This window comes from Hydra vulgaris, chromosome 01 (genome assembly GCF_038396675.1).
Source record: "Hydra vulgaris chromosome 01, alternate assembly HydraT2T_AEP".
Taxonomy (NCBI): Eukaryota; Metazoa; Cnidaria; class Hydrozoa; order Anthoathecata; family Hydridae; genus Hydra; species Hydra vulgaris.
The window spans coordinates 36164116-36186816 of NC_088920.1; the positions used below are offsets into that span (position 1 = coordinate 36164116).

Consider the following 22701-nt stretch of genomic DNA (forward strand, 5'->3'; position numbering starts at 1 on the left):
TTAACTGAAACGTGGATTTCGAATGACTTAGATAATAATTCTAAATTTAATATTCCACATTTTAAATTAATTTCGCTCATAAAACAAGTAAATAAACGCGGCGGAGGAGTCCTTATTTATGTGAATGAAAATATTTTTTATTACGTTAGGAATGATTTAAGTGCTTCTGATGGCGATAAAGAAATTTAACTATAGAAATTATAAACAATCAATCACAAAACATTTTATTAGGCTGTTGTTATCGACCACCTGACGGCGTGAGCGAGAACTTGAGCATTTTTTTTGAACAAAGTATTTTTAGAAAAGGTATTAAAGAAAAAAAAAAGAGTTTCATTATTGGGGACCTAAGTATGAATTGTCTTCTGTATAATGAAGATAACAAAATTAAAAACTTTTATGACTCCTTTTTTGAAACGGGTGCAATTCCTTTAATAAATAGGCCGACCAGAGTTACAAAAAACTCGGCATCTTTGATTGATAATATCATTACAATAGATATATTCAAAAATGATATTCAAACGGGTATCCTAAAATCTGATATGACCATAATTCAAAATATGAAAATAAAAATAAATCAATCAAAATTAAAACACGCACTTTTAACCATACTAATATAAACCAGTTTAAAAACCAATTATCGTTACTGCACTGAAAGCATATTAACTTCAATGACAGTGCAGACAAAATTTACGACAATTTTTTTGAAACCTTTTACTCCGTATATGATGCAAACTTCCCTATTATTGAAAGAACAATAACTCCAAAAAATATAAACAATCCTTGGGTAACAAAAGGATTTAAAAAATTATCCAAGATAAAACAGAAGCTGTATATAAAATACCTCAAAACAAAATCATCTTCAAATGAGAAAATATATAAAGATTACAAATATCTATTTGAAAAAGTTCGTATAAACTTGAAAAAAAATTACGACTCAAAACTTCTTGATAAATTCAAAAATAACTCAAGACGCATTTGACAAGTAAAGAACAAAATTAGTGGTAGACAAAAGAAATGCTCAGGTTCTCTCCCCCAGATGATTATTGTTGATAACAAACGTATATGTGATCCAAGAGATATAGCTCATGAGTTTAACAAACTTTTTATTGACATCGGTCCTAAACTAGCAAATAAAATTCCTTTTACCAAAGCAAAGTTTAACGATTTTTTAGTACAGATGGATAATTACAATGGTTCCAACGAAATATACTCAAAACTATCTTTTCAAGAATTTGAAAGTAATATAGTTATAGAATATTTTGAACAATTAAAAGATATTCTTTTTAAAGTATATGGCGCATCTATCCATCAAGGAGTATTTCCTAACCGATTAAAAATTGCAAAAGTTACCCCTATTTTAAAAGAGGGAGATCAAAAAAATATCAGTAATTATCGTCCTATTTCCGTCCTATGCACATTTTCAAAAATACTAGAACGCATTATGAAAAATTATTTTCTTTCTAATAATTTGTTATACGTCAACCAATTTGGTTTTAAAATTAGCAATTCTACGGAACATGCAGTTATCCAATTTGTACGTGAAATTTCAAATTCTTTTGAAAAATCTAAATATACTTTAGGTGTTTTTATCGTCCTATCGAAAGCATTCGATACTGTCGATCATCAAATTTTGATACAAAAACTGAAATACTATGGAGTAAATTACAAAGTCATAAAATGGTTCAGAAGTTATTTATCAAACCGTAAACAGTTTGTTTTTAGTAATAATTATTATTCTAATGAGTTTCTAAATATTTCATGTGGCATTCCCCAAGGCTCCATTTTGGGACCCCTGTTGTTCTTGATTTATATAAACGACCTAAATAAAGCCTCAAATTTAATGAATATCATGTTTGCTGATGATACCAACTTATTTCTTTCCAATAATGATATTTACAAACTCTTCTCTAGCATGAACGAGCAACTTAAAAATATATCCAATTGGTTCAAATGCAATAAACTAACTCTAAACAGTAACAAAACAAAATGGATTCTGTTCCATCCTGTCTCAAAAAAGGTTATTTACCCCCAAATTTGCCCAAAATTATTATTGATGATACTGAGATAAAAAGACACTATGTCACAAAGTTTTTGGGTGTTTTTCTTGATGAAAACATCACATGGAAAGCACATATTGACTATATTAGCACAAAAATTTCCAAAAGCATTGGAATTTTATATAAATCCAGAACATATTTAAGTAAAAAAAGTTTAACTCAACTCTACTACTCATTTATACATAGTTATTTAAATTATGCAAATATTGTATGGGGAAGCACAGAAAAAAGTAAGTTACAATGTCTTTACCGCCGCAAGAAGCATGCGATCCGTTTAATTAATTTTGCGGATCGATACACTCATTCCAAATCTTTTTTTATTGAAATGAAAATTCTCAATATATATGAGCTTAATGTGTTTAATGTCTTATGCTTTATGTATTTGTGGGAAAATGACTTATCCTTATCTGTCTTTAAAGATCTCTTTTGTGAAAAACCAATAAATAAATATACACTTAGAAATAATTTTCTCATATATGAACCTTTTTGTCGAACCAAGTTTAATGAGTTTTGTATTGCTTATCGCGCACCGTATCTTTGGAATAAGATTGTTTTGTCATATTTTGATATATTTCACACTTATCCCACTTTCAAATATAAACTGAAAAATTTTATTTTGTCTATTGATGACGTAGTCAAGTACTTCTAATTGATACTTTGTAATCTTTGTTCAGAACTTTTATTTTATTGTAAAATACGCTTTATGAAACGTTTTAATTTTTGTTTTATCTTATATATAAATAATATAGATTCTATATATAGTAACGTCAGATTTATTTACACGAAATTTTATTTTATTTATATAGCATCGTCAGATTTATTTACACTGCTTATTGAAATTTTTTTATTCATTTTTGTTTTGCTGTAAAATGTCAAAGCTGTAAAAGGTTCTGATGATAAGATCATTATGATCTTCTTTCAGATGCCTTGTTTGTTAGTTCGTAAAATTCGACAAATGTAAACGAGCAAAATAAAAAAAATAAAAAAAATTAAAAATTTGACGAAAGTAAGTTTACCCTCGTAGTTTTTACAGATCTTAGCAAAGCCTTTGATACAGTAGACCATAGCATTCTTATAAAAAAACTTGAAAGTTATGGAATTAAAAGCACATATTTAGAATGGCTCAAAAGTTATCTAAGCAATAGAAAACAATACATAGCACACAAGGATGGAAAAACTGATTACTTGACTATAACTTGCGGTGTTCCCCAAGGCTCAATTCAGGGTCCACTGTTATTCCTTATTTATGTAAACAACTTCCATAAGTTTTCAAACATTTTAAATTCATTTTTATTTGCAGATGACACGAATTTATTTTATTCTAATGGAGATCTCAACCATTTTTCTTTAAAATAGTAAACAAGGAATTTTTAAATCAAGCGGAATGGTTTAAGGCAAACAAATTGTCCTTAAACTTAAAAGAAACTAAGCATAGTTTTTTCATAGAATTCACGATAAAGAAAATATTCCATTAAAACTTCCTGATCTTTATATTGGTAACTCTAAAATAATTAGAGAGTCATCATTAAAGTTTTTAGGAGTGATACTTGACGAAATCCTGACATGGAGAGAACACATAAGAACGTTACAAGATAAAATTTCAAAAAATATTCTATACAAAGCTTAGCAATTATTAAACCAAAACTGTTTAAAATCTTATATTTCTCCCTCATACATTGTTATATAAACATGCAAATATTGCATGGTGCAGCTCTAATGTAAGTAAAGTTAAAGTAAATTGCTTAGTAGACAAAAACACACTGTCAGAATTATTTCAGGTGCAGGTCGTATTACACATTTTAAAGAACTATTTAAAAACCATCACATACTTAATGTTTTTCAGTTGAACCTTTATCAAATTCTTATATTTATGTACAAATTTCATATTAAAGTAACTCTTATAACGTTTAGTACACTTTTCAATAAAATTAACGATGAGTACCCTACAAGATTTTTAAATTAAAATTATGAGCAACCTAAAATGCACTATTTGGTTAGTAAATTTTCTATTGCCATTAGAGGTCCTAAATTATGGAATACTTTGTTAAATAACCAGCTGAAAAATTGTTCTTCACTTTCTTTATTCAAACAAAAGTTCAAACAAAACCTTCTTAACGATGTTTATGAATTAAATTCTTTTTAAGATTCTTTTTTTCGTCTTCTTTTTTTTTTTTTTTTAATTTTTTTTTTTTTTTCTATTAACAACTATCTTATTAACTGATCTTTAATTTTAATTTTCCTTAAATTCTTCTATTAACTTATTTTTAAATTTTAGGTGTAATTATTATTATTATTATAATTTTTTATCTTATTTTTTACGATTTTCTTTTGATTATAGATTAGTTATTGATCTTAACATACTTGTAAAATTTGTATTTATTTTTTATATGGTACAAAGTAATTTTATGTTTACGTTTTAATGATTGTACACGCTTGCTGATGAAAGCACGTTGGGACGTAGTGATAAGACAAATATTGTCTTCTTTTAGCCCCGGTCATGTAAATTTTATTTATTTAAAACGGCATCTTTTTTTAATGACGAAATAAAATTAAATTAAAAAAAAATAAAAAATTACAGTTTTTGTGAAAAAACGAACTGTAACTAATAATATTTTGCTGCCCACTGTACAAATTTATATCTTAGATAAAATTAATGTTGTAAAATAATCAATTCATAATTTCAAATCATTTAATTAATAAATTTAAATCGACAATTCTTAAAATATTACATCAATTGATCTGAAAAATGAGTGAAACTCAGTGTTAATTTGGAACTGTTCAAGAAGATCTTATTTCATTGACAGAATATCTTAAAATCAAAACAATATTAAACATAGTCGTTTTAAAATGTTTTTCAAGACCTAAAAAACAACGAACACTAATCAATATTGTAGATAGAACTATTGCAATTGCTCAATAATAGCAATAGCAAACAATTGAGCAGCAGGGTTTTTTTCTCTTCCATTCTCGTCAGAAACTTAAAAATTAAATAAAGTTTTTAAGATAATTTTAAAAAACAATTAAATTTGTGCGCCCTTAATCATAAAATGTAAAATGTAAAATTTTATTTCCGGTACGAGGAAAACTAAATTCTTCTTTTTATACTTGAGTAAAATGAAAACAAAGCAAAACTAAAATAAACTCATTTAAACTTAAATTAAAATTTTAAAGTCAATTTTGAAAATAAATAAAACTAATTACTTCTTCTTTTAAATCAAAGTAAGGTTGAGTTTCAGGGTCATCAGGAACATCAGGATCATCAGTTCTTCAACTTCATCTAGCAACAACTTTAAAGATATTTTATTCTAGAAACTGGTCAGACAAATGATTAAAAATGACAGGATAGGATTCTTTCATGACCCTGTCATGACGTTTTCGAGTGCTCAATAACAGCATCGGCAACATAAAACATCTCTATCTACTATAGTTAGGAATCCCTCATAAGTTACTTCGATTAGATTATCCTTTACGAAATAGTAGTCTTCAAGTATGGCTTCAAGTTTAAGGTGGTGCCCATTACTGTGTAGATTCAATAGTTTCTTTTTGAAACAGTATATACAGTACTGTTCAAATTATTACAATAATTGAGAAAAATTTTTAAATCAAACTTTACTTGTACTTTTTGTCATTAGAATGCATTATAGTAAATAAGTATTATGATTAATATCATACCTGGGGCATTACTGTGAGATTTTAGTGCCTGCATGTTAGATTTGTACTTTGAAAATTTAAGAAATACGTTAGTAATGTTCTTAGTTATGAATATTCAATTATTTGCAATTAGGCAGGGATTATTTTGCAAGAAATTAGACTACCAGAAATGACTTGATAATTGTTTTATTTATTTACTTTAGTAGCAGTGGGGAAAAAAAAAGATTTATCTCCCCGTAAAAGGGGTCAGATTAAAGTTCTCTTGAGGAATACAGAGCTTACTCAATGTCAGATAGCTTTAAAATGTGGTGTGACTCAGAGCATCGTGTCAAGCATAAAAAAGAACATGCAGCATGGCTCAACTGGTACTCCAAAACGTAAAGGAAAATGCGGAAGAAAGCGGATATCATCACAACAAGATGATTGAGCTTTGGCGAGACTCTCTAAATCTAACCGCAAGATGGCATCACGCAGATTGATGGTTGAAACGAACACTTTAGGTGTTCAGATGAGTAGCAGCACAGTGCGAAGAAGATTAATTGAAGCTGGTTTTAGGGCATACCGACTAAGAAAGAAACCGAAATTGACCGCTGCAATGATGAAAAAAAGATTATTATGGGCCAAACAATTTGCCACGTGGACAGCGGAGGACTGGAAAATGGTGAGTTGTCAAAATGTACTTCCATACTGTCCAGCAAAATAATTTTTACATTTGATTAGCGACAAACAAATTAAATGAAATTTAACTTAACTATAAATTTAAATTACTAGAATGAGAATAATTTTAACAGTTGTAAGCCTATAATAGTAGTCTGTGTAATTCACTTTATATGTGTGTGTTTAAGGTATGTTTTTCGGATGAATCAAAACTGGAAATAGACAACGATTGCCGCTATGTAAGAAGAAGACCAGGAGAAGAGTTTCTTCCACAGTGTCTGGCGTAGAAGGTTAAACATCCGACTAAAGTCATGGTTTGGAGCGTGAAATCTTTCAAAGGACCTGGACGTCTATACATTGTAGATGGCATGATGAATGCAAAACAGTACAAGAAAGTGATGAGAACTTGTCTGATTCCTCAACTAGAGGACTGATTTCCTGATGGGAACTGCATTTACATGCAAGATGGGGCACCCTGCCAAACAGCAAACATTATCAAGGATTACTTTGTTGACTACGGTATGGAAGTGTTGCCCTGGCCGGCATGTAGATATGAACCCAATTGAAGGGATATGACACAATCTGAAAGACAGAGTAAACGAGGTCACCACCACTAACAAACGTGACCTAATTGAACGCATTAATCATGTATGGTATCACAATCCGGATATCACACAGTTAATTTCCAAATACTATGCAAGTATGCCGAATAGAATTGCAGCGCTTATAAAAGCCAAGGGTTGTGCAGGCAAATACTGAAAACATATGAGCAATGAATAAATTGTATGCAGTACATGTATGTTTGCTAAGTTTGGGCTTATATATTGAATACGAGGAATAAAAACCAGTTTTTAGTGTAAAAACCAGGTTTTTTGTCAATTATCGCAATAATTTGAACAGTACTGTTAATACAACAATTTCAAAAACTTTTATTCCCAAAATAAAATTAGGTAGAACTTGTTTTTTAGGAAAAAATCTATTTTTATTGATCTCCCTTTGCAAGTTCAGTTCAATGTTATTTTTTCATGACTATTATTATGAATTCCATTTTATCATGGCTTCTTTGCCAAAAAATTTATTAATTTAAATTAAAATATTTTAATTTCAAGTTCAAGATCAACATATCTGTCAAAATGAGTGTTACCAGACTTGGTTTAACGACTTGAAATGTCAGGAGAACATTTAAAATGAATTAGAAACGTTAATTCATTCGAAAATTAGTATTAATTCTGATAATATTGATAACTTTATAATATAACGTCGAAACTCTCGACGAGAAAAAGAAATCTAGTAAAAATAAATACATAATATTTTCAAAATAAACCTATCGGTGAAATAAATAAATTTAAAAATAATTTAAATTTTTTCATCGAAATAAGTTTCAATTTTGGCAAAAATTGTGTTATTACTTCGGGTTTCTTTTGGCTTTAAAGATGAATCAAACGTAATTTATTGACATTAAAGCAATTTTATAATTGTCAGTTAATTAAGCTTGTCTATTTGTAACAAAGTATGTACACTTCAAAGTAATTACAAAATGTCAATTTGTCAAATTACAATACAAATACGTATTCTGATATATACGTACAAGTCGTACGTTTTATACCATAAAAAATAAGTTAATAAAGTTAATAAAGTTACGAAAACAACGATAATGATTTAAATCTAAGTTTAGTACAAAGTTGCTATATTCAAATAGAGTTAAAATGCAAAACAAACATTGTTATATCATGGTTAAAAACGGAGAACAAACTTTGTTATATTAAGCTGATTTTCCATTTAGATTTTCTTTTTGTAAATGCAATTCATTTTAGTGAAGTTACACTGAGCAGTGAACGCCTTAGAGATTTCCAAACGCCTTAGAGTTATCCCAAAAGAAATTTTCTCAGGGTATCCCATCAGGACAATTACTACAGACCTATGCATTGACGTTGAGACCAGAGGACACTTAGTGGAGTTCAGACTGAACTTACAATTGTATGCAAGTTGTACTGAACTGTTCAGTACAACTTGCATACAATTGTAAGTAATTTTTTGACATGTGTGACAGTAAGTGCAGTGATTTTTTGGAGTATAACGAGGGTTGGTGAGAGTTGTGAGAGAACTTTCCAGCTTTAAGCAAGCGTCTTGGACAGAAATTTGAAAAAAAGTCTGAATAGTGAATGCTTTACACTTCGGTCGAAATATAGAAAAAAACTTTGGTATATCAGTAGAAACGGAAAATTTTAACATCTTATTTTAATATTGTCTATTCGAAAGTTTTTGTAAAAACATATTTTCATTATTTATATTTATTTGTTATTGAACGCACACATTGGCGAAAACTTAATACTACAGAATATTTTGAATAAATACTAATTTTAAATGAATTTATAACTTAAAAACAGTTTTAATTAATCGTTTTGTATGTTTGAGACATAATTGTGTAAGACAATGATTTTAGACAATAAAAGTTTCGCTAGATTTTACTGAATATAGAAGAATTAAATCATTGGTTTATGACCCTATTTAAAACGTTGATGATTGAATTCTGTAAGTAATAGCTTTTCATTCATTATAACTGAATTAGGAAGCATTTTCACGAGTTATCATGCCTTAAAATAAATTAAAATGCGTTAAGAGATTATTAAATAGTTCATACAGTAAATAAAGGAAGTAGGTTTTTAATTTTAGAAAATCTTTGAACAATATCACAGCGTAACAAAACTTTATTCCCTCATGTATTAAAATATTTTGTATTTCAAATGAAATAAGCACTGTTTAAGTATTTTACACATTTCATGTATTTTAAAAGTTATTTTTTAATGTTTCACACATATGCTGACAAAAAATATATTAGAAAAAAGTTCCATGAAAGGTAATATCATTAGAAAAACAAACACACCAAAAGTTAATCCAACAGCAATGTTTTAAAACCTAATTTAAAAATATACATTTTTTCAATAAGATATTTTAATTATTTTTTGCGGTGGTAACATCTACTTTATGCTTCGTTATCAATCTTTTCTTAATGTAAAATTATATTTAATTCTTGTGAAATGTATATTGAATTGTTTAATAAAATGTTCCACCACCCTCAAAGAAAACGATTTTTAAGTTATAGTTGGTTTTTTTTTACAAATTTAGTCGGCTAGTCTAGTATTTGACACAACTCAGTTGAGTAAATTTAAGTTTTGAGGACCTTTTTTTTTTTTTTAAAAAGGAAGTTGGTACTTTTTAAGGAACCACCACCATCACTCCCCTCCCCCCTCTCCCATCATTTTATTCTTAGAATCGCCTCTGTATATAGTACCAATAATATTTCATATTAAATATTTTGTATATTTATATATTAAATTTCATTTTCCTTCTCAAAGTGAAATTTTGCACTCGACCTGGATGTTTTTTCAGATTCGCACGCTTATGATTTACAATATTTTAGAGAGATTTATATTTAATATAAATCTCTCTAAAATATTGCTTTTTTATTTAATATATTTTAGAGAGATAATATACTTATTACAAATTGTACACTTAATTTTTTTAATTTTTTGAAATGCTTTTTTTTATCAGCATAGGAAAAATTACGTAAGTTCGGTTGATACCCTAATATGCAAAGTGGGCAACTCCATTTTTTTTCAAAACAACTTAATAATGCTTTTGTTGTCTGCATTGTAATACACATGCTTGGTAATATAAATTGGAAATTAAAAGAGCAAGCTTAACATTACAAATTCCCTAGAAAATACCTTAAGACCACATTGTGTTTATCAAACCTTTCTGGTTTGATAAAAAATTCTTTGAGTCATCAAAAGTGATTAAGTACCCACTCATTGTCCAGCATTTATGCATATCATGCATATATCTACTACATTTCTACTATGCTTATTATGCTAAGAAAAGCTTAAAACTTTACACTTACATCCTTCCGAAAGTGTAATAATAACTTGCTGCTTTTCTGATGTAGGATTTATCATGAACCATCAATCTGAATGATTACACAATGTAACGAAAAAACAATAATTTTTTGTTCCTGCATGTAACATTTTTTTTAGTATTACTTATGCCCTGAAAGTTACGTAAAATGCTAAGTAGTTAAAGGTTTGGGTTTGTAAAAACTCTTTGTCTTGCTATTTTATGGTACTTAAAACAAACCTAAAAATTGGGTAGGAGTACTTCTGAGCTAGTACTGATGAAAATATTTTGTGTTTATGTCAAATAATCTAGATAAAATATGAGACAATCATTATAATGAAGTGAAGTTCGATGCCAAGGAATTTGATAAAGGAATTTAATGCTAAGGAATTTGATGCTGAGGAGTTTGTTAATACTGACGAGTTAAACTGCGCATCTAAAATTACTTCCTATTCATTTACTTTAAAAAGAAAATAACACAGTTAGGGGTATGGGTCTGACTTATCCAATGCAGAGTTATTCATTTTCAGAATAAAGCTGTAAAACTTGGTTTAAGAAATGGTGCAAGCTACAAATCAGAGAAGTTGACAAGAACCAATTTAAGGCTTTTTTATTGATAGAGCTGACCTTTGCTTTTGGCGTGATTTTGGAACTAGGGCTGTAGAAAGTAATTCAGATATTATTTGAAGCCATGAACTAGTGGCTTTTTATTGACAGCTCTTCCCGTAGTTTAAATATTTCTACACAATGGAAATAAGCTGCCAAAGTTATTCCTAATCCATCTAGTCTATTTAAAAGAAGAGTACTCTTGTTCAAAAATGCTCTGCAGCCCAACAAATACTTTTTGGATGTTGTATACTTCAAGATGGGGGCTTTCTTGCTTGATTTCTAGGGAAAACTTATTAAATTTTAATGCTTTTTGTGCCTTTTGGGTGTCTTAGAAAAAACAGAACTTGAAGTTCATGTGAACTTCATGAAGTTCTCAAAACTTCATGGGGAAGCCACTTGTTGATCAAAAAATTTTGCTCGTGTTACTACGGCAAAATAAAATGGACTCGATGAAACAACTTTAACCAAGAATCATTAGCATTTAAGTTTTAGAGTTTTTAGAGCTTTTAAAGTTTTTTCTAAAGTTATCTACGGCCAAAAAAAAAAAGAGGAATTTTTGTTGGTCCTCAGATAAAGGAAGTGTTCAAACAAACAATTTTTTTCTCAAAAGCTCAGCATTATTTAGAGAAAAGTATGGAACTGTTGTAAATGGCATTTAAGCAACCACAGAGCTAAAAATTACGGCCAATTAGTGAAAATCTGGTAAAGGGCTTTGTTACTATGAGATGCGGAATGTCTTTTGAAAGTCATCTGCTGGACGCTTACCTGGGCGAGTTTAAAACCAAGATTTCATAAAGTTGTAAAAAAGGCAGAGGTTCCTAGACTAATACAATGAGAAAATAATAGAGGGCTATATCTAAAGACTAAAGCGGAAGTGAAACCCTGATAACAACCACATATGTCTCAGCATGTTAAAAAATCTGTATCTGTCCCTTACAGTTGTTCATAAAATAACACATCACGTTTTTGTTCTTTGACATAAGCAGGAATGTTTCATTACGTCAGAACTTATGTTTTGGTCTAATCAAGCATCTGTTTAAAAGTAAGCATATATATATTTTTTTAAACGTAAACTTTCTACCATCCTAAACTTTTATTTTTCATTACACGTTTTTTTCAAGTTTTTGGAAATAATGGCAAGTTTTGGTTGCTCTTTATCCAAAACTATCTTTAAAAGGATAAATGCTAATTTTTTAATCCTAAAGCCGTTTGTGAGATCAATGTATTATCTGTCAAGTCTTGGCATCATCGGAAATATACTTGTAAGTTTCCTTACCATAAGCAAGTTAAGAGAAATTATCATTATCAGGATTGGGATCAAATACGTATTTGTATTTACATTTGGTAAAATAGTGGCTAATTTGGCGTATTTGTATTCGTATTGTATTTGATTAAATAAATATACTCATAATATACTCATATATAACCATAAACTAGGATAACCAGTGTTTTTATGAGAAATACCAAGAGGTTCGTTGTTTGTTTTTTTCATTTTTAACACTAAAATAAATTTAAAGTTACTTTTAAAGGGATATTTGTTGAAAGACTTATTTTTATTCTTTTATTTAGACCATTTTTTAGTCTTTAAAAATTCTTTGTATATTTTCTTAAACTAAAGTACAAATATTTGTATTTAGAAAATGCCAATATTTTAATTTGAATTTGTATTTGAAAATCTAGAATTAGTGTATTCTTACTTGAATTTGCTCAAATGTATTTGACCCCCTGGTCATTTTTAAGCTTTTAATCTGATTGGAGCTTCAAAGATTTTTTTTTTTAAGCCATCTCACTCTAATCTGACATTGTGCTACATTAAAAGGCGCTACAATACTTTCTTGGTTTGCCTTATTATGATAAACGTTAAACACTCTAAAAACAACAGGTCTTACCAATACTAATATATGTCTTTTACTGCTGACAAGAACCTTGTTATTTTAAAGCACTTTACTTTGATGTTTATGTTTTGTGATTCTGAAGTTTTACGAACTTCTTGTACTTACCTAATCTACTTTACATATGCTGTAAATAACTTTAAGATGAAATGCCAACCTTTGCTGATTTTTAAACGATTTTTGACCATGTTTGTATTTACCAAAAGTTTCAACAACTTTTAAACGCAATTGGGTTGCCCTTTTTTTTCTCAATATGTTACCTTTTTGATTAAAGCATATGCTGTTGTAACCTGCTTTCTCTGTATTTTTTCGACATTGTCTTTTATTTTTTAAGTATCTGAATAAAAAAAGAGTCGAACACTAAAAGAGCCGAACACTAAAAACACATATTTGAGTATGGTATTATTAAACTCTTGAGTAAAACACTACCGAGAATTAAAGAGAGATAATGTGAAGTAAAAGATATGCTTGCTTTTATTTTGTATGAAGATTTTTTAGGAAAGATAAATGATTGTTTGCCCAGGCAACATTACAATAGTTAATATGTATGTATGACCATGTATAGATAAATAGTTAAAACATTTTAAACATATTTTATTCAAATGATGTTTTGTCTTGTGCTTAATCCCCATTTATAAAAAATTAATTATAAAAAATATAAAATACCACACTTTCATAACGAGTATAAACTAAAAAAAAAGAGTTTCGTTTTGTATTTTTACATAATCCAAAAAATATATATTAAGTTGGTATATGTTTAATACATTTTCATTAAGGGATCCGATCACATGAATTACTCAATACATGGCCGATGACACGGGTTTCGAAGTGGTTGGGTATAATCGGCAATTTCTAAAAAAAAGTCCTCTATAGCTTGTATTTTTTTTTTTTTATAAAAAAAGGCCCTTTTGAAAAAAAGGGGAGGGGGTTGCAAAACATGAAATAGTTAAAGTTTTATAACAATTTCTATAGAAATTAATAGACGTTCTATGAAAATACTATAGAAATTCTATAGCATTTCTACAGGCCAATTGTTTCAGAAATTTATAAAAATTCTATAAAATTTTTTTCCTGGTTCAAGTTCTTCAAAAGATACTACAATGGAATTAAGATTCGTTATTTTTGGAAATACAAATTTAAAGGAATTTTTTGTCTATGAATATTTTTTGTTAGATTTGGTCCAGCTAAGTTAAAATTAAATAAGTTAAATGAATTAAGGTTGAAATAATTTCTACTTTATTTGAATAATAAAAAATATTTGTCATTAACTCTAATGCCAGAGCTTTATTTAATAAAAGCGCCTCATTTAGTTATGGTAATGCCAGAGATTTCTCTTAAAACTTGACATAAGGGGATTGGGCATTTTTCAATCAATTAAATTGGACAAATAACTAAAAACTGTAAAATTATATATAAAAAGACTTGATTGAATATTTACGGTACTTTACAATTTTTTCTTGATTTAAAGACGTTATTGATTGATGAAAGCCAAAAAGTAACGAAAATTTTTTCCTAAACTTAAATATTTAAAAATAAAGTTAACAATAAAAATAAAAAACTAATGACTTCGGGGTCATAAATTCCGCTGTGTTTAAATAAATGCTTTCAAGACTTGAGTCTCACTCGCCACAACCTTGCTAGGGCACTTTTGACTTTATAAATTAATAAATTAAAGAATTATGATATATTTAAAAATGGTTTAAATAAATACTGTATTTTTTAACCAATACTGCCAAGTGGGCAATTTGTGTGTGTGTGTGTGTGTGTGTGTGTGTGTGTGTGTGTGTGTGTGTGTGTGTGTGTGTGTGTGTGTGTGTGTGTGTGTGTGTGTGTGTGTGTGTGTGTTATAAGTATCAAGCAAATTAATTTTTTGCTATTTTACAGAACATTTAAATCAAATGTATTTACTAATGTCATTTTTAGATAAATTATTATTATCTATCACAGCTAGTGTATTTGTAACATGATGATTTAAAATGCAATCTTTTATATATAAAATTTTTTATATACAATCAGAGGCGATTCTACAAATAAAATGAGGGAGGGGGGGGAGGGGGGGGAGGGGGGGAGGGGGAAAAATCCTTAAAAAGTATTGACTTGGTTTCTTAAAAATAAATAAAAAAGCCCTTAAATAATAAAATTCACTTGACTGAATTGTGTCAAATACCTGACTAGCCAACTAAATTGAAAACTTGAAAACCGCTTTCTTTGTGGAAGTGGAACACCACACAACTTCCCCCTAAAATCGCCTTTGTATGCAATCTTTACACATAAAAAATCTTTTTTTTTTAAAACACTCTACAATAATAATAATTGTTTTTAAAACAATTTTTACTAAATCTAACAGATCTCATGATTTACATAATTTTTCGTCAGATTTACAAAATTTTTCAGTATTTGAAAGATTATTTAACCTGCTCAAAATTTGTTAAGAAAAAAAGGTATATTTTTGATTTTTTTAATAAGATAATGCCTAAAGTTTGCGGAGCTGCTCAACTTGCCCCAGCGGGTTAAGTTGAGCAATAGTGTAGGGTAAGTTGAGCAATCAACAAATGAATGTATATGCACGGTATGAAACTTTGGTGAATCTTCAATAAAACTTTCACTAACGTAAGCGTGTGTTTAATTTATAAATTTTTTATTTTATACACTTTAATGACGTAAATACGAGAAGAGAAAAATTAAATAGTAAGAAAGCGTCATAAAATATAAAAATATTATTTTATACAATTATCATGACTTTGAAGCCCTATTTATAAATTACTAATTTAAAAATATATCATAAATATAAATAATGTATCTTCAATTATTTTTTATCAAAGTTCGAAAATTCAGTTTTACTTATTTTTTTCAAAGCTGCTCAACTTACCTCTACTAGACAAGGTGACACATTGGTTAGGTTTTAAAGAGAACAAGAAGACTTATGAAAAACGGGTAGTTTTAATCGAAAGTCCGATAAATTTTTAAAATATCAACACTTAAAGTGATGTCTGATAAAAAAAATTTATGAAGCATCTAAGCAAAAAATATCAAAGCTTTTTTTTTTTTTTGCTTTTTCGGTCGAAAATAGAAAAAGTGCCCGTGTATCTTACTCGATTGCTTTCCAACAATATTTTGTTGCGGATTTAGTTAACATTCTAATTCCTAAACTTTCATCCATTAGATGTTATGTTATGTGATGCGTAGTTTTTGAGATATTTTAATTGCCCAACTTGCCCCTTTCCTCAACTATCCTCTACCTTGTTATTATTATACACTTTTTGTAAAAACTTTAATCTTATTCAGAAATGTTTAAATTTCTTATTACATCTATTAAACTAAACACAGTCTCAAGAGTGCTATGAAATCTTACGGATTTCTTGAATTGCGTTTTTCGGAAAAGAATTATCTGTAAAGGATAGAGATTAAACGTACATTGAGGTCTTCCGTAAAGTACGTACGCAGGTTTAGGTAGGGGGTTACTCCTTAAACCTGCGTAAAAATGGATGCGTATTAGGTGTGTGTGTGTGTGTGTCTTAAAGTAGAGTGTCTACGCGGATTGATTATCTCGCGTTCTCTATCTCTCCTATAACTTGATTTCTTTTTTTTTTTCTTATTTAAAAAAATACAGAATTTCAAGAGTTTAGAAAAATCAATATTATGTTATGTAACATTGATTTGTCAAACTTACTAAAAGTTTTTTTCATTTTTAATGTTTTACATAATTTATGCGTTTCGGAAGGGGTTATAAATAATGCGTACGTACGCAGAGGAAGAGTTTGTTTAAAGCACAAAATAGTTTTGCCTAAAGGGAAAGGAGGGGTGTGTGTCCTAAATCAGTGGTTTAACTGCTTACTTAATTTATGGATGTCCTCTTTACATAAACCCCAACGTAAGTGGTGAACTTTTAAATTTCATTTTATTTTACCAAACTTTTATTTTTCCTTTTTTACTATTTACGCGTTTTATTTTGTTTTGTTTTTTACTATTTATTTACATTGTTTTGTTTATATTAAGCCAAGATGTTTTTTTAATGCTTTACTCTTTGCGAGAGCGTCGCGTGCAAAATATCTTTCATATCACAGTAGTCATCGTGTTATCTTAAACCTCTTTTTTGTTATTAATAAATATTAAATCTCTACATTTTTGTTTATTTGTTTTTAACCAACTCACAAAAAAAATGCAAAATCAGTAAATAACTAATCAGAAGAAGAAAAATCGGAAAAAGAAAGTAAAGAACATCCACTGTTATTATTTCAACATTACTTTAAAACCGGGTATAAATATTATTTAAAAAATAAAAATAAATATACAGTATAACATTATAGAGACGAGCTGTTGGTTGACTGCTCGGGTTTAAACACCGTTTTCTATGCAGGCTGATTTAACAAAGAGAGAATTTAAAACTGAGGGAATATTTTGCGAGTTTACTATCCAGAAACCTTCCATTTGAACCTAGATTATAAGGCTTTAAGCAATACTATTCAGCTGCAACAAGTAATAATCTAAAATTACATTTAGTATATATATAAAAAAATTAGGATCTTTTAAAAACAAATGCAATTTTTATTATAGTATATTGTTAGGTAATGTCATTAAGATGTTGTAAGGTAATTTCATTAACCATATTTGTATCCCAAAATTTATCCAATAAAAAATGATATTTTGACCAACAAACTGTTCAATAGAACCAACCGAGTGTTATAAAGTCAAATTGCAGCCCCTTTTTTATAATAAGTGAAACTTTGAAATTTGCATTTTATCTTTTCACAAAGATGTTCTCGTAGACATTTTGTTATGGATTATTTATAAATAAATTTTTAATTTTTTTGTATTTTATCAGATTTTATCAGTTAATAAAACGTAAAGTTCAAATTGAAAATGAGGTAAATAATTTTTTTTTTATCAATTGATTAATAAGTTATTTATCTCATTTCTTAAAAGATTACATAAACCACTTTGTAAATACATTTTCATGTTTGTGTGTGTGTATATATATATATATATATATATATATATATATATATATATATATATATATATATATATATATATATATATATATATATATATATATATATATATATATATATATATATTATATATGTATATATATATATATATATATATATATATATATATATATTTATATATATATATATACATATATATATATATATATATATATATATATATATATATATGTATGTATATATATACATATACATGTATAAGTGCATCCTAAATTAAAGTATCTGTCTCCATATATAATATAAATAAAATAAAAAGCCCAAATTGTTAAATAGAAATACTGAAAAATACAATAACAATAAATACCAGTCATATAAGGTAAACTTCTAAAGAGTTGTGCACACAATTGTGCTGAGGTTAATAATAAAAAGAGTACTTATTTGGATGTAAATAAGTTGTTTAAATCAATTTTTTACTTTGTGAAGAAAAACTCTTTTTTCTCTTTATTTCTTGAGCAATTGATTACAGTCAATTGATTTGTTTACTAAAATATTTTGAGGTTTGGTAACTACCCCGGTAATAAATGAATATGAAGAGCTAACAATCATTTTGAAACTTTATACAGTTATGTATACATTTTTTCTGTTTTAATACACAAATAGTAGCTGGGAAATAATGTATGTAATAAATTAAATACTTTGCTAATACTTAGAGAAAATTTTGTCTCGCGTTTTCTTGTATAATTCTTAAACAAAAATATATACATTATATGTAAACTTAAACGTTTAATGTTCTGTATAACAAATAATTATGATATATGATGACATATAAACATTTTAAGAAATGACAAACTAACATTTATAAAAATTTTTGAGTGTAAAAATTAATATAAAGATCTTAAAAAGATTTAATAAAAATAAGATAAAAATAAAGTTAATTCATTGAAAAGTATCAAATGGGTTTAAGAATATCACGCCGTGAGGAAGCTGACCTGGTGTTTTTACAAACTAAAAAAATTCAGCCTTCTATAAACAATGCGGATTGAATTGCGTCAAAAATTTAAATCTTGATTCCTAAAGACGAGATTTATTTTTTTATATAATATACATCATATACATAAATAACAATAATAAATATAGTAATAGTAATTTTCTATTATATAGTTACAATACAATTACATCTATTATATAATTATAATATAATTTTAACATTATTTTTAGATAATATAATTTATATTTAAAAATGTGTATCATTTATTTGTAATATAAATAGTCATAAGGTCAATAGATATCTATAACATCTATGGTTGCTAGGGTTGCAGACAATGAAAACAAATTAACAGCTAGTTTTAGGCACTAGATCTTTGAACATATTTAATCGGAAAGTAATAAAACTTTTACGGTAGGCATTATGAAAAAAACCTTAATAGCATATTGGTTCAACAAACTAAAAAGTACATAAAATCATAAAAACTAGAACAACATTACAACAAATAAACTATTACATAAATAGTTAATGTGTAAGCCTCGTTTTCATTATTCCCACTCGTCCGAAACGGTTTCCGTAACATCTGCGAACTAATCTGATTTATTCGTCATGCAGATAAACGAGAACTTATATTGTTGTCTATGCAATTTCTTTGCATTTATAAATCTTAGTTGACACTCCTTTTAACTTATTAAAAAGTTTAAGTAAACTTCATTTTGTGTATAATATAAAATAATAAATACAAAAATTACTAAATGTTTATATGCGCGCTAAAAACAAAAGCAGTCTATTGGTTATTTTTCCATTGTTAAAATTTTTATAACTTGAAATAAAAATTATTTACTGATTTCTATATTAACATAATTTTGCTGATATCAACATTAAACGCTTTTGTAATAGATTTAAAATGGGTGTTAACAAGACAGAGTTGAAGACGGAATTAGCTTTTTAATATATTATTACGTTTAAAGTTCAAAATCGTTAAAGATACAGTAAATTAATATATATATATATATATATATATATATATATATATATATATATATATATATATATATATATATATATATATATATATATATATATATATATATATATATATATATATGTATATACATATAAATTGTATTTACAAATTTGCTTCATCTAAAAAAAAACTATTGAATAGCAAATTCTTGAAGAGTAACGAAGAAGAAAAAAGCAATTAAAATTTAAGCGGCCAATAAAATTTATTTTTAAATCGTTTTTCGTTTATTTTATAAAAAAAAAAAAAGATTTTTTTCTTGCTGCAAACAATATATTGCGTGATTAGGTTACCCGGACGCTATTTTTTACCCGGACGCTATTTTTCTACGGTTCAACTAATAATTAAAAGTTAACATTTTATTTAGTTGCTAAAAGTATTTTTTGTGAGCTTTATTTTTTTTTAATTATATTTTATATATCTATTAAAATACATATAAAATGATCAACAAAAAATTTAATTTTTGCTTTTATTTAAAACAATTAAAAAATATTTCATCGCGATTTTCGCAATAAAAATACTCGTAATTTATAATAATAAAATATCCCGATAAATTTTATAAATTACAACTGGATATTTTTATATGGGCCTCCCGTTGAAGGTTCTTTGTTTAATGATCGATTACGCTACAGCGATCCTAAAGTTGATTTTTACAACTTTGTACTTTATTCCCATTGTAGGGTTTCACCTCGTGGATTTCAAATAATAGAGCATAATACCAAATCCGTTGAATAATTGACTTTTTAGTTTTTATTATTGTACGCTAATAATTAATTACAAAGATTCGTTGTAAAAATTCCTAGCTAACAGTGGAGTCTTTTATTATCGCGTTTTCAATGGAATAAATAACGCGCTTAAAAGCTTTCATTACGGCAGCTGGTATTATAACAAACGATAGCAGATATAACGTTCAAAGTCAGAATAATTGAGATAAAATTAAGGTTATCATAAAAAGTTATTTGTTTATTTTGTTTTTCTTTGAATGAATAAATATATTGGTTAGAAAACCTATCGTTTATAAAAAGAAGGCTAGAAGTTATTTGGAAGTTTGCCATTTATATATTTAAAAAACACAAAAGCGTTTATAAAGGCTTAAAAAGCTATGAGTTCAATGCAACACAAACAGTTAGCGAATGACCACGTTACTTCACAAAGCGCTTCAGCAATCAACCAAACTAGCGCTTTACAACAAAATGGCCATTATGAAAATAGAACTCAAGTTACATTAGAATCGAATGACATTAAAAGTGAACCAGACAATAAAATAAAAAATGACGAATCGACAAAAATAAAACGACCAATGAATCCGTTTATGATATTTGGATGTGAAAAACGTAGAAAACTTGCACAAGTTCACCCTCGCATGCACAACTCGGAGATTTCAAAAATACTTGGAGCTGAATGGAAACGTATGAGTGACTACGAAAAATCGCCTTATATTCAAGAAGCAAAACGCTTAAAAGAACAACATAGCATAGAGTATCCAAATTACAAATTCAAAGCAAATAGACGTAAGCCACGTCAAGCCATAAAAAAAGAGAGGCCGTCATTTCCGTATGCTGCGGACATTAACACAATTCCTCCTGCCATGAAATTCCCTTATCCCAGTCCTTTTTTTCAAGACTCAATGTATGGCACAATGTACCCAGTAATGGGCAACAGCAACCATCCGGCTTATTCAAGTATGTATAGTGATTTTGCCCGTCAGTCAATGTCTTCAACTGGAGTCTTAAGAACTGGTTCAGCAGCTCCAACTACCACTCCTTCAGCTGCCGATTACTATTCGTTAAACAAAAATGCAAGCCCTATTGCTGCTGGAAACGATTACTACGGGGCAGTTTCAAGCAAAAACGAATACTATTCCGGTTTGCATTCATCGACTGCCGAAACAAGGGCAGAAAGATCTTCGAGTGGTAGCGGAGCGGATATAATTAATCTTTCAGACAGATACCCTTCGTCTGAAAACCGGCAGTTTGAAAATCGGTATGCTAGTTCGTTCATTGGAGGACCAGGAGTCAGTGGTAGCTCCGTAGTTGTGCCAACATATACTTCTATTCAAAACATTCCTCATATTAATACAGAAAGTCCTGCTGCCTATTCATACTCATCGCTTTATGAGCAAAGGCATTAAACTGCACCCACATTTACACTAAGTAACAAGATTTGTCAAAATCTGATTCGAAATAATATATTTCCGAAATTAAAGGCTTCCTTGCAGGTTTCCTGTAATGCAAGGATTCCAGTGTAATTGGAAAGAAACATTTGGCGATTAACAGTTATATACAGAGTGTTCACGCGCAAACAGAATTTTCAACTGCTTATTTATTCGCATGGACGATTGACAATAGAATTTTGAAATTTTTTTATTCTTAGTTTAAAACTAAGTTACTTGTCAAGAAATGTCTTGAAAATTGAAAATTTAATAACTTAATTTATTATTCTGAAAGAAAATGTGCTATGTTTCCTATTAGTAATGCTTTTCTTGCAAAACATAGCAGGGACTACTTTTTTAATAATAGGTATTATATGCTTATTACGCGGTTCGAAAAGTACAATTATTAAAGACAATAGACTGGCCACTGTGAAAGATAATGTTTAATTCTTTTGTTTCAAATAAAGCCTCTGAATTTAATAGTTTTGGGTTTTGTTAACATTTAAACAGAATCAAATTCAGAACAAAATCAAACGAAAAAAGTCAAAAATTATATTATACTTTTCGTAGTCGATTTCTGTCCTATTTTTCATTTTATTTTAGAATAGAAGTACTTTCTTGCATTTGATGGTACTAAGACAAATAAAGGAAAAACAAACAAAAAAAAATCGTGTTTTTAATCTAATAATATTTTCTTCTTAATTATATATTTTTAATATGTAAAAAAGTTTTGGCGTGTATTGGCGCGCCATGATCGTCATGAATTTTCTCAAGTCACCATAAGTAACTTTTCTATCTCGATAGGAAGGTTTTTATATCTAGAAACGA

General features: G+C 28.0%; 2 protein-coding genes across 2 annotated transcripts; both read left to right on the forward strand.

Moving 5' to 3' along the window:
• The first annotated feature begins 1036 nt into the window (after nt 1–1036).
• LOC136074378 (uncharacterized) lies at nt 1037–6135 on the forward strand. Its single transcript, XM_065786686.1, has 2 exons — nt 1037–1580; nt 5912–6135. The coding sequence occupies exons 1-2, from the start codon at nt 1037–1039 to the stop codon at nt 6133–6135; spliced, it is 768 nt and encodes a 255-aa protein (XP_065642758.1).
• A 14162-nt stretch (nt 6136–20297) lies between these two features.
• LOC100214575 (transcription factor SOX-14) lies at nt 20298–22188 on the forward strand. Its single transcript, XM_065788032.1, has one exon. The coding sequence runs from the start codon at nt 20824–20826 to the stop codon at nt 21850–21852; it is 1029 nt and encodes a 342-aa protein (XP_065644104.1). The 5' UTR covers nt 20298–20823; the 3' UTR covers nt 21853–22188.
• Nucleotides 22189–22701: the final 513 nt, after the last annotated feature.

Excerpts from the sequence above, each read along its gene's own strand:
- LOC100214575 (XM_065788032.1), top strand. The coding sequence starts at position 20,824 with ATGAGTTCAATGCAACACAAACAGTTAGCGAATGACCACGTTACTTCA.
- LOC136074378 (XM_065786686.1), top strand. The coding sequence starts at position 1,037 with ATGATTATTGTTGATAACAAACGTATATGTGATCCAAGAGATATAGCT. Across the intron at positions 1,581-5,911 it reads AAAATCTAAATATACTTTAG|TAGCAGTGGGGAAAAAAAAA; the intron begins GTGTTTTTATCG and ends TATTTACTTTAG.